Here is a 16,021-nt window from a genome sequence, read left to right on the forward strand (position 1 = left end):
CAGATAGCTGTGGTGAGATTTGTTTGACCAAAGATCCACCACACTGATACCTCTTGTGTTGTGGTGACCCTGGGCTTGCTGGACAACCAGCAGAAAGACTTTCTGTGTGATTTCAAATGAATCATGCTCTGAAAGTGTCTTTATTTCTCTTTCTTGGCTATAGAGGGAGCTGAGAGTGACTAGCTCACAGACAAAATAGACGTCCACACTGTGAAAACCTACAACTACTTGGGATTCAGCCCTCCCTTAAAAGCGAGCAGTGCCTTCCGCTCACCGCCTTGCCTAGTGTCAGGAATGCTCAGAGGGAGAGACCGTCCTTTATCTCAATGCTGTTGTGACAGGAAAGGGCATCAGGAAATTCTGTACTGGACAGGGGCTCCTGTGAAGAAGTTACAAAGTCATCTGTAAAATCTGTTCCATCCAGGCAGATGTCAAATAGAAGAAGAAGGAAGACCATTATTCTGCTATTGTGATGGTAGACAACTGGTAATCCTGTCAGACTGCAAAGCTCGGATAGGCGTTAGGAAAGATGAAGAGAGTAGAGGCAACAGATTCACTCACTTCAGGGTTGAATAGCCCAGGCAATGCTGAGCGGGGCTGGAGCCGACAGAGAAGTGATAACTCAGTTCCAAGGGCTCTGTGTGAGTTTTGGATGATCATGGTTTACTTAATTAGGATACATTTCTGATGACTGCAGAGGTAATTCTGTAATGAGCACTACTCCTTCCATTTCCTTTGACTGTACTTCTCCAATTTCCAATATATGAAGACCAGTAAGAGGAGGAACAACCTGCACACATAGGCGGGCTTTGTCAATGCCACTATGACACATCAATATCGGAGGTACCTTTTTTTAATTACCAGAATTCAAATCCTATTGGAGATGCATGTTTTTGGTATAAAAATGACTTCTACTCATATAACTTGTTCCTCTTTCTATACATAGTACTTGTGAAGGTACAAAGTTAGTTAATTTCAGTGTATTCAGTCCACATTAAGGAACTTGTATAGCTTTAAAAATAAAAAAATCCTTACAAATTTTTGCTTTAGATAAACCCAGAGATCTTTGCTTACCATGAAGAGGCATGTATACTTTTTCTGTACTCTTTCATCTTAGGTTTAAAACTTATTTTCCTCAAGTAATAATAATTTATAAAAACTTGTGATATTTAACTAAAAGAAATGGAAAAGCTAGTCCCAAACTACTGACTCTTACAAGAAATGCAGGCATGTGTCTTCTAACTTACAGAATACCATCATCTCATTTTACAGGTTCTCTGTAAATTCAGTCTAGTTTAGAAGTCTTGGGTGTTGATTCAGCTAGAGCATCTTTCTACTGCAATAAGAGAAAAAAAAGTCTTGTTAATGGTTAATAGAGTTTGGTTTTAGTATCTTTGGTCCCATTACCATGCCAGTGCTGGTCCTACACTCGCATGTTTTGCAAGGTCAAGGACACAGTTTGTGAATGGGAGTGAATGTAAGCTGCGGTTCTTAGAACAAACAAGTCTCGACGCATTGACCTCAAGCTGAATTTCAGATTTCCTAGATCAGCAAAATTCTGGGTAGCTTGTTTGTAAAACTGTCTTGAAATTCAGTTACTGGTGCTAAGTATTCACATTCCTTCTGAGCTATTTGTCCGTAAGTATCAAGATGGGCTTTCCAATTTTCACCACATATGAAATGTATGAGAAATCATTCACCTATGAAAAAGAGCCATCTCCATAATGAAACATGGCAGCTTGCTAAAGCACAATGTAGTGTTCTGTATGGGCATAAAAGAAGAGCAAATAACTTGTCCTGAGATAACTACATAGGGAATTTTAGGTCAGTGGAAGGTAATTACCCAAAAACGAACTTGGCCCGTATGTACAGGCTAACATCTGTATCATTGCAAAATAAATGCCACAGATGTTTTAATAACAAATAACAGATGCGCTCAGTGCCTGAGTTTCAGATCTCATCTAAAAATGTTCCTCTTATAGGTGACCCTTTCCCCTACCCCTTCCCCAGTCCTATACAGAGCAGTCGCTTGCTGCTGGTTCAGACTGCAAGCTGCTACACGCAGCATCACCAGCTTCCTATACTTCAGCTTTGTGTTTAAGAACTGGTGTTTTATTTATGACAGTTGGCACTGGCACTGCAGCCCTTTATTTGCAAGTCAGAAAGTACAGTCAACTGCATGACCACGGAGTACAGCTGAGAGCACCAGCCCAGTGCAACACAGACATTTACAAAGATAACCTTTTACTTGGGTTGGAGGCAACAAGTTTTCAGCAGATCTGGTGAGTCAGTGGCAAGAAATACTCAATGCCTTGATAAAGGCACAAACACAGATGTTGGAAAGCAGCAGCAGCCAAAAAGAGACCAGTATTGTTATGGGGTGCTGTCCAATACTAAGTTTCTGTTAAACGGGTATTTTTTAAGTGAGTTACAACTTTAAACTGATGGGGTAGGTGTTTTGTAGGGAGTGTTCTCCCGTGGGAGCGGATAATGGTCATGTACATCACGCAGGTGGAAAATGCAATGGCTGTGCTCACGCTGCTGCACAGCCACAGCGCTGAGGCTGGACTTGAGGCCACTTTGGCTGACTTGGGCACGACCCAGACAGTGGTCAGGATGGGAAATGGCAGATGCATCCTGCGCTTTGCAGCGCATTGAATGTTGTGTTTGCCTGCCGTGCGGATGGGCCCGCGTATTCAGGGCAGCTTCCAGCTGCATCGCCTGCCCCCGCAGCAGTGTCTCACGACTGGCACCAGAGTTTTGGCACCCGAGGTGGCCTGCCACAGAGGCACCTGGGTTGTGCTCACCAGCTGAACTCAGGTTGTCCGTAGGGGTGACCCGGGATTCATGCTGGCATGGCTGGCCAGCTCAGGCACAGCAGCAATGCGATCGGTGTCTGCCAGGTTCCCTGGGGACCAGGGCTGCAGTAAAGTCCGCATTTGTCAAATAGCTCTGAGGGCTGTGATGGAAAGGGTGAGGAAGTGGGTATCTCCCCTTCCCAATTTATACAGGCACAAATCCTGCAGGTCAGTCTGGTGCCAGGTACTGCCAAAGCCCAAGACATCTCTGTGTGCTCCTGTTTTCCCAGGTACTGTTGGCTGTCCTCAGTAACATGCTGCCTTTTTGTATAAGTGCTCCATGTGCTACATTGGGGACAGGCTGTAAAGGTACTGGCTTTCTGACTTCCTCCTTCCCTTCCAGAGGACATCTCTGTCAGCATTGGAGCGGTCAGAACAGCAGATCAGGAGAGCATCCAGCCTGGAAGAGCTGCTTCGCATCACTCACTCTGAGGACTGGAAGCTGTGGAAATGCAGGCTAAAACTCAAGAGTCTGGCCAGTTTAGACTCCCGCGCTGCATCACATCGTTCCACCAGATTTGCTGCTGCTTTCTATGATATCGATACACTGAAAGGTAGGTGCAGGCTTGCGGCTGAGTCTGATCTCGGCTTCAGGACCACTGATTCTTGTGCAGTAAAGCATGAAGTACCAAGGGTTTCCTAGAATACACACGTACTGAAAACAACAGGGCATTCACAGAAAATGACTTTGTATGAAAAAACGTCAGGCAACAGCCTGAGTACACCTCCCTGTTTTGTGGCCAAATCAGGCTTATTGTTCTCTGTATACTCTCCAAAGGGAGATGTATTATGTGTGGATTTGTCAGTCCACAGAAAGGAGGGGAAGTCCATCTGCAAAGAACAGGTCAGAATGACTGGCCGAGGGGCCGGCCAGCAGCATTGTGCTAAATCTCAGAGTTTGCTTGCAGGCAGAAACAAATCAGCTTTACTGCAGGCATAGAAATCCCTTTTTTATTAGGTGTGCTGTGATATAAGGCATTGCATCAGCAGCAGTGTCTGGGTGGGAATTGCAGAGGAAGGAGGTATTGCCCTAATTTCAATCTATTTGAGGAAGTCTCTCCAGAGAGAAGTAGATCTTGAAACAACCACCCAACACCTGAATGCAGGGAATCACAATCTATTCCCTCATCTGGAGCAAAAATTAATATCTTGCCTTGTAGGTGAGAGCCTCAAGAGGCATTATATGTTCATAGATGTAAAATAAAGGATCAGTTACTATACTTTGGTCTAGCAAGTGGATATCCTACAGCAGAGCTGCACTGTAGCCTAACGAAGGACAGACTGAGCTATTCGTTTCTGTTCAGTCTTTAGCCTGAAGTGGTATGATCATATCGCTTTCCTTTTGGGAAATCAGATATTGCTGATCCTGTTCCAATACCACTTTTACAATAACCACAGCCACATTTGCACACCATTACTCAGCTAAATTATGGCCGAGCAAAGGCCTTAATTTGCTTTTCTGAGCCACAGCACAGAAATGCAGACATGAGTGCCAGTCTGAAAAGGGTTTGCATATCACAGGCATGGTTTTAAACTTCTCATAGAAATTTTGTACAGAAATAAGCTAAATCCAATACACACTGGAAGAACAATTAAGAGGGCTTTAATTAATGATAAACATTTTGTTTACATACCTTTACGAGTCTACACAGCAACACTAACAATCCGTAGAGTTATTAGAAGTAGTACCCAGTGTCAAATGCTGTAATTCTCTACTCACTATTGCTCATTTAGTGAGCACCAGCATTTCTGAAAAAGTAAAATACTCCTTTTATCAAAACAGCAAGACAACAGAGGATGTTGTCAAGTGTTACTGAGGCAGTGCATATTGTAATGGGCTTTTTTAAATGGCAGAATAATGTAACTGTTCAGGTAATAAAGTCAGATGACTATAGTCATATAGATGTAATCTTCTGCTTGGAACAGCTGTTAGGTCGCTTCCTACTTTCCCTTTAAAAGTCTAACTCTAGACACAGAGATGTCAGCTTTCTCATTCAAAGTCAAGCCACTGAAATTTAAGTTAAAAAAAGCCTGTTGGGTCATCCTCTCCATTCTTCCATCCAAAGTGGAATTATTCCAGGACAGAAACTACTTTTGGTCTAATATCTTAATATGTTCAAGGCACTAAAGCTCCTTTTAAAAAAAACAGGCCTATAAACATGTATTTCTTTCCCACACCCTTTCCAGTCATTAAGCATTGACCTTTTTGCCAAGGGCATCTGTTTTGTTTTAATAAAGTGTTTTGATGAGAAGGCTGGGTCAAGGCTCCTGGTTGTTTCACTGATAGATCATCTTCCATAGCACTCCGAACTCCAAGCAGGGTGAATTCAGGGCTTTGTTCCTCCTTTCTAGAGCTTTAACAATTAATTCACTGAAAGCTTGTGTCACCTCATCTAACCACAGGCCCCTCAGAGCAGCTCAGCTCACCTAGGACTGCAGCACTTTCAAGCTGGAGTCTGTGTCAGAGCCAAATTTCTCAGCAGCTGCCCTGTGCTTGCTCACAGAGCGGATCAGGGTGACCACGGTGCTTCTGAAAAAAATGTGACACCCGCTTCTTTGACTGGCCCCTTCCTATAACAGCCCTTCTGCTAAAGGAGTGGTTAAAAAAGTGAGGATGTGTGCAGTTGGAAAGGTCATCACTGCTTACACTCATTGAAGTGACCTCTGAAGTGATTACACACACATACCTTAAAGAGTTTGGCAAACATTTTATTTTCTATTTTAAGGCCTAGGATTAGATTGCTGTTTTGATAGACTAACATTACTCCAGAAAATTCTATTTATTTCAGTGATTCTTCTTTTAATTTATGCTGTAAAATCAGAATTTGGACCCCAAGCTCTTATTTCTTGTACTTTTTGCATGACTGGGAAGTGGAGTGAATCAACCCTGGGGAAGGACTTTGCAGGAATGAACAAACTGATTTAAATATACACAGTCAGCTGAAGAAAAAGTTAAAAAAGATAAAAAGAAAGTCAGGTAGGAAAGAGAGAAATAAATGCTCATCTGAAGACAAAGTATAGCATGTAGATTAAAAGTATTCCGTTGTTTTTTTTTTTTTCTTTCAGAACTTCCCTTTAAATGTATGCACTGCTTGCACAATAGTAGGGACGTGGACTTCATTGGAAGAGAGAGCAATTTTCTTTATAGTATAGAAGTTACTTTTAATCTTTCAGAAACCTGCTGGAGGGGGGCAGACAGAAAAAATGTTTTTCATAATTTTAATAAGGACTTAAAGCATAAGCATTGATGACTCTTGAGTAATTCCATAACTTGAATCAAGTAAGTAAAAGCCAAAAAAAGCAGGGTCACCTCTTAACAAGACTGGAGATAATACTATGTAAATATCACTTTTTTCTCCCTCTGGTTCAGTTAGTTAAAGCATTATTCCTTCTCACAGTCAGAATTTGACAGATCAGTCTAAAATAAATTACTAGTCTACAACAATTCAGTATTTGAAAGATGCCACAGTGTTTTCAATAGATAAATCATGCTTGAATTCATATTTCTGTTATTCAAACTTGAACCCCCTGATGGTACTGAGGTGTGAGAGTGTTTGTCTTGGATTTCATTAGGCATTTTGGAAACAGTGCTCGCTGGCTGACATCCAGTAGGAGTATTAATACCCTCTGACCAGAATCTGTTAATTATTAATGTGCTTTTGCAGTCAGGCCCAGGGTTTACTGAGTCTGCGGTGGGGTACACACAAAGAGAGGATAAAATGACAATAAGGAGGTCTAACCTGGAGAAAAGGAGAACATGGTGTGGGTCGGCTTTGTCAGACAGACACCATGGAACTGACTCTCAGCTAGGGAAATCGATGCAGCTCTACTTAACCCACTGGAATTAACGGAGATTTTGGTCATCCACGTTGAAAGCTAAAGGCGGATAAATGTAACAACCTCTCTGCCAGTGCAGCTGGTGTAAGTTACTGGGATAATTTTGCTCTCAGACTCTCTCTGGCCCTTAGATCAAGCCAAGCAAGTGCAGATTGGTCCAAGTAAGTGCAAATGGCCTGCCAGCACTTCATTTTTATTTATATAATGCTTCTGCCTCACTAATCAGAAGTTCAACTTTGCCATGATTGCTCATAAAAATGGTGTTTTCTCCAGTCATAGATGAGGAATGGCAAAAGACTCAATGTGTGCCAAGGGAAACCTGCGTGGAAGTGGCCAAAGAGCTGGGTACAACAACCAACAAATTTTTCAAGCCTCCCTGTGTGAACGTGTTCAGATGCGGAGGCTGCTGCAATGAGGAGAGTCTGAGCTGCATGAATACAAGTACAACTTATGTGTCGAAAACGGTAAATGAGGCTATTCATCTGCTTTCTTTTTACCCTGGCTCTCCAAGAAGGGAGGGGAAAGAGGATGTTTGGTTTCTGAGATCCTGTTACAAAACATCTGTCTGCACTACCATAACAAGCAGAATAATTAATTTTTTATCCATGCAGAGTGAATGCAGGCACATGCAATAGTGTTTTACATTCATGCTGCATTATTTGAAATGGGTATCTGTGTGTAGAGATGGAAAATCAGGCCCTGAGAAAGTGACTGCAGGCTCATGTGATGTTAGGGAGTTTAACCCTTCTTTAATGTATCGCTACTTGGACCTGGGACCTCATGAGGTTATTGGCTCATGGAAATCCTCTGCACCAAAGGATTAAGAGCAACTCTGGGAAATTTTGCTGTATGAGGCCAGGAGTCCAAGTGCTGCATTTTCAAAATTGCCATCAGCACCAAAAAGGCTGGCTAATAATTTTGGATATGCAGTTTTGCAAGCGTAAAAAAGAGACATTTTCAGCAGGAGAATCCAGATGCTCTCAACTTGAATGCCTCATGGTCTGAATGTCCCAAATCACAAGTCACTTTGGAAGAGAAAGACTTAAACCAGTAGTCAGTTACTGCTCAGGTGCAACAGGTGACAAATACCTGAGTTTTAAGGACCAGTGCCAAAAATGACCACAAAGAGAGCAGCTAGAGAGCTTCTTTTTGTAGACTCCCTCTAGTGTCTATGTACAGAGATATCCTGCTCCAGTGGGTGACTGAGCAGGGCTCCAAGTTTAGTACTTTCAATCAGCTCTATGGATGAAACCATCTGTGTTCACACCTACAGAAGGAGCACAGGAGACTGCTCCTGCTTGATTAATCTTCATCTTGTGCAGCCCTACTTATAGCTGATAACACCTTTTGACTCTGAGTAATATATTAAATTCTACTTATGAGAAAGGCTTTTCTTTAAATCAAAACAAAGATTGAGGGCAGTTGTTTTAAAAAGAAAATTGAAGTCCTCATGGGGAGCAGGTCCAATTCACTTCTGTATTTGTTTCAGGTTTGTTGGAATGTAATTCCACTATGTCTGGTTGTACTGGAATATAGCTGGAGTAAAATAAATCAGGGCCCATCCTTCTTGCGTCAATGTTCATTAATTGCTTTCATTCCACACCAGAAGGAGAAAGCCGTATGAGCTGTTGGCCACACACACAAGACATCTGATCAGCTCAGGGAGCTAGGTCAGGCTAAAAAGTATTTATTTATTTATGTGTTCTTGGAGCAGCAGTTCCTAAGTTTGTTGAAAAACCGCAGTTTTCCAGAGTGTAACATTCCTTCAGCATCCTTCAAAATAACCATTCCCTCAAAAGCCCCCAGCTAAGTTCCACTCCTGGATACACCACCATCAGTCCAGATTTACTGCTCTAAAATGAATGGAATTACTCCCATATTAGTCAGAGCATTTTTTTTTTCCTTGGTATAAAATATCCACTGAAGGATGCTCATTCCACCTCAGGTTAGACCCTGCGACACCTAAATTTACTTGTCTAAGCAGTCTGGCTTAGGAATACTTCTCAGCCCCTGCATGTGGATGCAGCATTAAGCCGAGACTGCCGGCACGCAGAGACGTGCCCTGTGCTCCGGTTTCCATGGGAAGGAAGCTGGCTTGGGGGGAAGGAGGGAGTGTGGGTCACTTCAACAGCTCCCACATGTAGCTGCCCAAGGAACCAGGGCTCCCACAGGGGCTACTCAGAGATCATCCTAAACAATTTGGATGCACTGAAGGTAGTCTGCCTGGTTCCTTAGGCTCCTGCTATAGTCAACAGAGAGATGTTTCCAGGATGATTCCTTGCAGGAACCCAGCTGAAGCAGGATGAACTCTCCTCTGTTTCCTCCTGTTTTCTTCCCTCTCTGAGGGGGCTGTGGAGGTTAAGTTAGGCCCCTAAAGATGCATGCTGTGATTATACCCTAGGACAGTTAAACAGCCGTCTCCATCAGTGGTTGAGATTCAACTGATACAACTGAGAACAAAGTTCCCAACACCTACATCTTTTCCATTTGGCCCTAGCATCCAGAAGAGGCTTTTGAGTGTGTTTGCAAATAATTTTGAATGGTGTTGGATATTTAATAGCTGGTAATACAGCATTGGGACCACTGTTTTGGCAAGTTCCTACCGTGATGGGCATTGCTTACTCTTCAAAACCCTCAGTGCCTACCTGCTCATTTATACCTATGGTAACTATCTCTAGAAAAGAGCAAGGGTAGGAAAAATGGTGGCAAAGAATAAGAGGTTTTGATTTAAAACTCCAAATATTAACTGTATAATGGCAACTGAAAAATAAATGTAATTTCACCCACCTAGCTCTTTGAGATCTCAGTTCCCTTGACAAGTGTTCCTGAGCCCGTGCCAATCAAAGTTGCCAATCACACAGGCTGTAAGTGTCTATCAAATACCCAGCGCCATCAGTATGCCATCATACGAAGATCTGTCCAGTACCCGGAAGAAGATGGGTAAGTTCCCTCATTTACAAACTTCTACACATGTTTTGTTGTCCAAAGTATGAAAATTATTTTGTTCTGATTTGGTCATTATAATGGTCCATTCACTTTCTGTTATCCCAACAGTTTTTCCAAATAACTTGATTATCACTCAGGGTTAGAAAGCTTCAGCTAAACCTGGTGAATTATAAGTGAATGGACACCAGAATCCAACAAACAGCAGGCTGGTTCAGCAGCATCTGGAGTCGCTAAGACATTTAGGTGCTCGAGCAGGGACTCTAAGTGCACATACTAGCACTATGCTCCACTGGAGGTATTTGGGTGTGTGTGCATAGACTTTTTCAACCTGACATGAGCAACTCTGCTCATGCATTATTTAGCCAGGGCACACAGAGCGCTGTGCTCAAGGCTAAAGCCCTCTGCCATACTTCATGGCACGTCGGGTCAGAATCAACGTGAATCATGGCTTTTAACTTTCCGGCCCAGCCCTGGTTTGCATCTGTCAGGCTCATTGGCTGGAGAAAAGCGATCTCACACCTAACTCCAAAATATGGTATAAAATAACCTGTAGTCCTGGTGAGAACAGGCTACATTAATTTAGCAAAGACTCTAGAAACACGGATAGCTTGAGTGACTCACTGGAAGTCAGCTCAGATGTCTCTGTCTAGCCCTGCAGGTAGGCTTGCCCCCGTACCTGCCCTTCGGTCACACATCTTATCTGGGGGAGAGGTAGCATTTCAGCAAAGCCACTCCAGCTCACACTCAGCCTGCTAGCCACTCTGAATTCTCTTCCTACACAAATACAGAAGAACCTCAGCCTTCTTCCAGTTTGTGAGTTCCCCTCCCAGAGCCAAGTGCCTAAAGGTCAAACTGGCCCCTCTCACCCTGAAAACAGTCCACTGTACCTCCTTAAGCATGGGCAAATTTAAACTGGAGCTGCACTTTCTGGCAGCATGGCAAAATTGAATACATTTACATGGCATGAATACTGTAAGACAAAGACTACCCTGGGTAGCATAGGGCTGTTTTATGGAAAAGTGAAGCTGCGAAATCGTAGCTGTCTCCTAAGGGTGTAATCTGAAATACGTGCTGTAGTTGCTCTGTCTAGTTGCTGGGAGCCAGACAGCTCAGCCCGATCAGCAAAGCCATCCAGTCCCAAGGTTTTCTGTTTGCAGCAGTAATGCACACAGATCCCCTACCTTCACGTAGTACAAGTGGCAGACCCAGCATACTAGCAGGCTCATTCTACCACATGACTACACTGATGCTCCTTTTTTTTTTTTTTAATTCCTATCTTTTTTTTTTTAATCTAGATGCCCCTTTACCAACAAACTGTGCCATAACGGATGGATCTGGGATAGTGACAAATGTGAATGTGTCGTAGATGTACAGCACCCCAACAGACGAGAAGGTAAAGATGAAATTACAAATGGACACTTTTGCTTACTATCTCCAGGCTGCTTGTGTTTCATTTTGGTTTTGTCCCATTTTTTCATTGAGAGAGTTATAGTTTTGATTCACATCCCTGGATAGATTTGGCTTACGATGTAGAAACTCACCCGAAAATAAACACTCATATGTGCTTATCCCCATCTCATGTTTTTTTGCTTGGACGTTTTACTCCCTCTATATTAGCAACCTGAATAGGAAATAGGAAAGTATCAAAAAGAGTTAGTGAAATAGGTACCCTGGATAAATTTTTATTTTACATGGGCCTTAAATTGTATAATGGGCATTAGGGAAAACCTTTTAATTGTAGAAAAAAATATGCCCTGAATCTATTGCATGGGGATGGTGCTGAATCTTTATTTTGAGAGTTTATTAAGAACAGACATATCAGGGATAAGATTATTAGCTGTAGTCAGTGCAAAAGATTATATGACCTTTCAAAGTATTTTACTATTGTTTATGATAATACTGAGGTATTTAGAAAGCTTTCAAATTGGTATGCCTTACATACTCAGGTGTATGTAAGTATAACCCTTTCAGGTCGGTGGAAGGAAATGGAAGAGGGTAAAATTAGAAGTGTAAACTACTTGCCTTTTCCTTCTGTTTTCCTGGAAAACTTTAATCTGTCAAAGAAATTTGCAGGAAATATTCGGGGGGGCGGGGGTGTGACTGTGTAAGTCTAAAGATACTTGCTAGCAATAAACATTATGAGAAGTTACAATTTCTCCAAGCCCTGTGTGAGATTTTTTTAAAAATTGTTTTTCTCAGGAAATTGCACTGGTCAAAATAAAATTATCATAGCACTAGAGCAGACGGACACAGAAGGAAGCCCTGCCTTTGTGGTTTAACCTACATGCAGCAAGCAAAAGAATAAACCATCCAAGGCAACAAGTAAAGCAAGCTGGCAAGCAATTCCAAGACTAGCAAGCTAAAATAAAACAAAATAACCTCATAAACTGGTCTGTGGATTACAATCTCCTAATGTTAATAAGCAACAGATCAGTTGCATAGAGGTTTCTGTAGGATCTGTTGTCATTCTGGATCAGATCATTTGACCATCAGGTTAGGTAGTTAAGCTCAGGTTAGACTTTTCACTCAAGAAAGGATTAGTACTCTGTATTTCAGAGTACGTCCAAAGGACTGTGAATAGGCAGAGTCCTCCTAACTCTTAGCCTTTTGTAAGGTCAGCTTGGAGCATTAAAAAGTGTGGCTTCTTGAATTACAGCTTTTGTTGACATAGACTCAGTATTTCCTCAGATAAAATACCATTCTCTGAAGTACATTGTGTTTGGCAGTGGCTGGGACAAAATAACTTAAAATCTGTCTTTGAGGTTGAAACAAAGTGAGACTGAAATATTCTACACCACTTCACACATGCCAAGCTTTATCACCCCAAGGAAGGGGTTTGTCTTCCAAGAATTTGGGGCAGATTCCTTCCTCCCTTCCAATAGGACTTGGGTTTTATTCTGTCTGGATATTGGTTTTCCAGCATTAAGTAAATAATAATGATGGTTTCTTTCAAGTCATGTGCAAGCCTTTTCTGGCCACTGAGATCAGAGCTGAGGCTGCAGAGGTCACGGACACAGGTTACATTCCACATTCCGTAGAGTAAATCCAAGAGCTAATTGTAAAACTACAGGAAATTACCTTCCTAATGACACATTATATGCCATGACCTTTAACCAGGGATGTGCTGCTAGCATTTTAATAAAGCTTTCACAAAATGTTTTCCCTTTTTGCTAGGATTAGCCTCATATTGTACTCCAGATGCGTATTTTGAGGGAAGATAGATGAGGTAGACAGTGCCTTCACCTGGCTGGTGTTTTGTTTCTGAAGCGGAGTATTTTCTTATTCCTTGAACTCACAAGTGTGCATATGCACCTTATCAAAGTGCTATACCAGCTCGCATGTTACTAGACTTAGTATTACTTTTGCAAAAATTTCCAAAGTATATGGATAATGAAGTTTGTTGAGTAGTGAGTGTGATAGTTTGTGTGAACGCGCATTTTTGTCATGGGTATAGACTAAATCCTTTTTGAAATTTTATTTTTAAAACCTGCTGTCCTGTAAAGATTTGTGCATTCCATAACCTAACACTAGGCTCTTTTAATATACAGCTCCCAAATAAAGTATTTTTATACAGGGTTCAACCCACAAGAAATAGCAGTGTTAGAGTAAGTGAAATAATCAGCCCAATCCTCTCAAGTCCTTTTCTGCACTGTACGTTACAAGAGAAATTCTGAAGATCAGAATCTATCAGAGAGTACGTGTTGTGAGCCCTAGTGATTGCAAAGAAAGAGTTAGTCTCTTCAAAAGCAGTATTCAGGCATGTAAAGCTTACCACTAAAAGATGTATGTGCTATTGCAGGACTCCCTCCTCTTGCTGAGCTGGCTATGTGTGGACAACATATGGAATTTGATGAAGAAAATTGTGAATGCATCTGTAGACAGAAGTGTCCCACAGATTTCTTTCAAAGTAAAGAGAACTGCAGCTGCTATTTGTGTAGGGAGAGCCAGGAGAGCTGTGCTCTAAAACACAAGATATTTCATGCTGAAACCTGCAGGTAAGTGTTCCTTGTCATTCAGTGTCTATGCTGCAAGATCTGAATTAGCTCGTGTAGATGCTGGAGGTGCAAGTGCTGAATTAGCTAGGAGGTCTACCCGGGATTAAATTACCTTGCTGCAGTTAGGGAGACAATAATAATAATAGAGATGATATTTACCACACTTACCTCATAGGAGGAGTCTAAGGTTTATTTAATTAACATGTTTTAAAGGAAATCTGGACAAGGGTGCTATTCACCTACCAATATTTATTACTTTTTATTCCCTAATCTTAATGGAATGATCGTTAAAACTACTACAACTGAAATTACTGTATGAGACAGGGGATTTACAGTGAGATACCGAGTCTTGCATTTGTACGTAGGTAGAACCCATCCCGTGTTCTCTGCGACAGCTGGATGCAGTCTCATGGACATCTAGGGACAAAGGCTCCCTATGTTGGCACCCACACCATATAGCTCATTCCTTATTCAGTTTGTCCTCAGAGCAAGTGATTTTCTAGAGCTGACGCAATTTTGTACACATACAAACCCACTCAATCAGCTCTGATTCCACTGAGAAGCAGGAAAATTGTTCTGGGGCTGTTATACTCCAGGCATTTCCCTAATCCTTTTGTGTAACTACTTTTGAGGTTTCTTTGCCAAAACTTAGATAGAAAATTCCCTCTCAAAATACCCGGTTTCATGCATTAGTTTGTTTTTTAAATTTCTCAGAAAGCCTTGGTCCTGTGTAGAGACCCAGGAACATGCAGTAACTCGGTCTGAAAGTTTACATAAGGACAGTCAGCATCCATTTTTCTTGGGTACCTCAGCAGAGCTGCAGTTCACTGAATGGTCACCCACAGGGTCCATTCTCATAGACTTCACAGGTTCATTCATGGAGAAGAAGCTGTGGAATAAGTAACCTTTGCATCTTTAGGTTCAGCTTTGAAAATACAGACAAGCATAAAATAGTTCACAAGTATAAAAATAGCTAAAACAACCTGCAGAGCTGAAAGTGAGCATGAGAGATTTGGTCATTTATGTGTTTCAGACAGGTGGGAGGGGATCAATGCAATCAGTTGTTTGCATGAGTTTGGCTTCTAGAAGTTACTATAATCTCAACACAGGACTTCTATGCCAGACTTTCATGCCCAGTATTCCTGGAGGACCAAAGCTGAAGCATCAGGTGGGCTAAGGTACTTTGCAGAATTTGAGGGCAGCACTATGGAGTGCTGACACTGGGCCTCACTGCTCTCAAGAAATGAAAGCATTACTTAGGTCGTGACTGTCGACAAGTGGACAACAGCAAGACATGTTGCTGTAGACAAGAACTGTCATGAAAGCTGAGGAATGTGACAGTAAAGAATTACCATATTACAATACTGCTCTCTTTTTGGTTTTTTCTCCTTTATCAAACAGCTGTGAGGACAGATGTCCATCACAACCCAGAACGTGCCCAACTGCAAGACCAATGTGTTCCAGGCATTGTCGTTGCCCGAAGGAGAAGAGAGGATCTCATGGGTCCCAAAGCAAAGAAACTCCTTGACTGAGCTTCCCCTATTCTCCAAAAATCCACTGCTTTGCAAAGTAGCTGTCACTGACTTTCAAACAATAGTAAACATGAACATCTTCCACATTAATAGCAGAAGAATGAATCCAGTCTGCATTTATTTATTAGAGTAATCACTAACTGCAGGTGAATCCTCTGGGACATTGTTAATTGTTCTCTAAGAGGTAACAACAACCAATGAATTGCTGGCTGTGTGGACGAAAGAGCGGAAAGAGCCAGTTCAATGTTACGGAAGATGAAGCTGGTATATTGGTAATAGAGTCACAGTCACCAGCCAGTGTTTCAGAAATTGAGACTGGGTAATCTTAGCCTCTGAATCCTTAGCTAATGCAGCTCCTGGGTGAAACTTTCTTCAGAAATTCAGTGTACAGGATTTGGCTTCTAATAGGTTCAGCACTGAGTTATTTGATCTACTGTCCAGCTTTGAGTATCATTTTGAGTTTATTGTACAACTACTGTCAGATGTGCCATATTTAATTGTATATAAGAAAATAAATACTTCAGTTATTCGAGTGGTTTTGATTTTTCTCTGTTATTTTAAAACTCTGCCCAACAAAAAGAAAATAAGCAAAACCCCAAAGCCGTCTCAAGCACAGCCTTCTTATGTTTGTCCCACTGGGACTGGCTTCTGCCCAAACCCAGGTCAAAACAAGGTCACTTGATCCAATAGTTTCAGTAGAGAAGAATAATTTTTCCCACGTCTGCCTGACAGCCATGTGTGATTTATTTATTTGTTCCTGGTGTAGTGTGTTAATGTCCCTAAGGGGATAACAGCCACACTAGTACTAACTCTTCAGTGATTTTTTGGAAAGGCATGGTTCACTAAAAGATGG

General features: G+C 41.8%; 1 protein-coding gene across 1 annotated transcript in view; it reads left to right on the plus strand.

Annotated features, from left to right (window-relative positions):
• Window positions 1–15,700, plus strand: part of VEGFD (vascular endothelial growth factor D) — a 31,836-nt gene extending 16,136 nt beyond the window's left edge. Inside the window, exons 2-7 of the mRNA XM_069770338.1 lie at window positions 3,202–3,412; window positions 6,969–7,159; window positions 9,487–9,635; window positions 10,937–11,034; window positions 13,441–13,636; window positions 15,038–15,700. Coding sequence (XP_069626439.1) covers window positions 3,202–3,412; window positions 6,969–7,159; window positions 9,487–9,635; window positions 10,937–11,034; window positions 13,441–13,636; window positions 15,038–15,164 — 972 coding nt within the window. The 3' untranslated portion in view covers window positions 15,165–15,700. The remainder of the gene's footprint in view (window positions 1–3,201; window positions 3,413–6,968; window positions 7,160–9,486; window positions 9,636–10,936; window positions 11,035–13,440; window positions 13,637–15,037) is intronic.
• The last annotated feature ends 321 nt before the right edge of the window (window positions 15,701–16,021 follow it).

This window comes from Haliaeetus albicilla, chromosome 25 (assembly GCF_947461875.1).
Source record: "Haliaeetus albicilla chromosome 25, bHalAlb1.1, whole genome shotgun sequence".
Taxonomy (NCBI): domain Eukaryota; kingdom Metazoa; phylum Chordata; class Aves; order Accipitriformes; family Accipitridae; genus Haliaeetus; species Haliaeetus albicilla.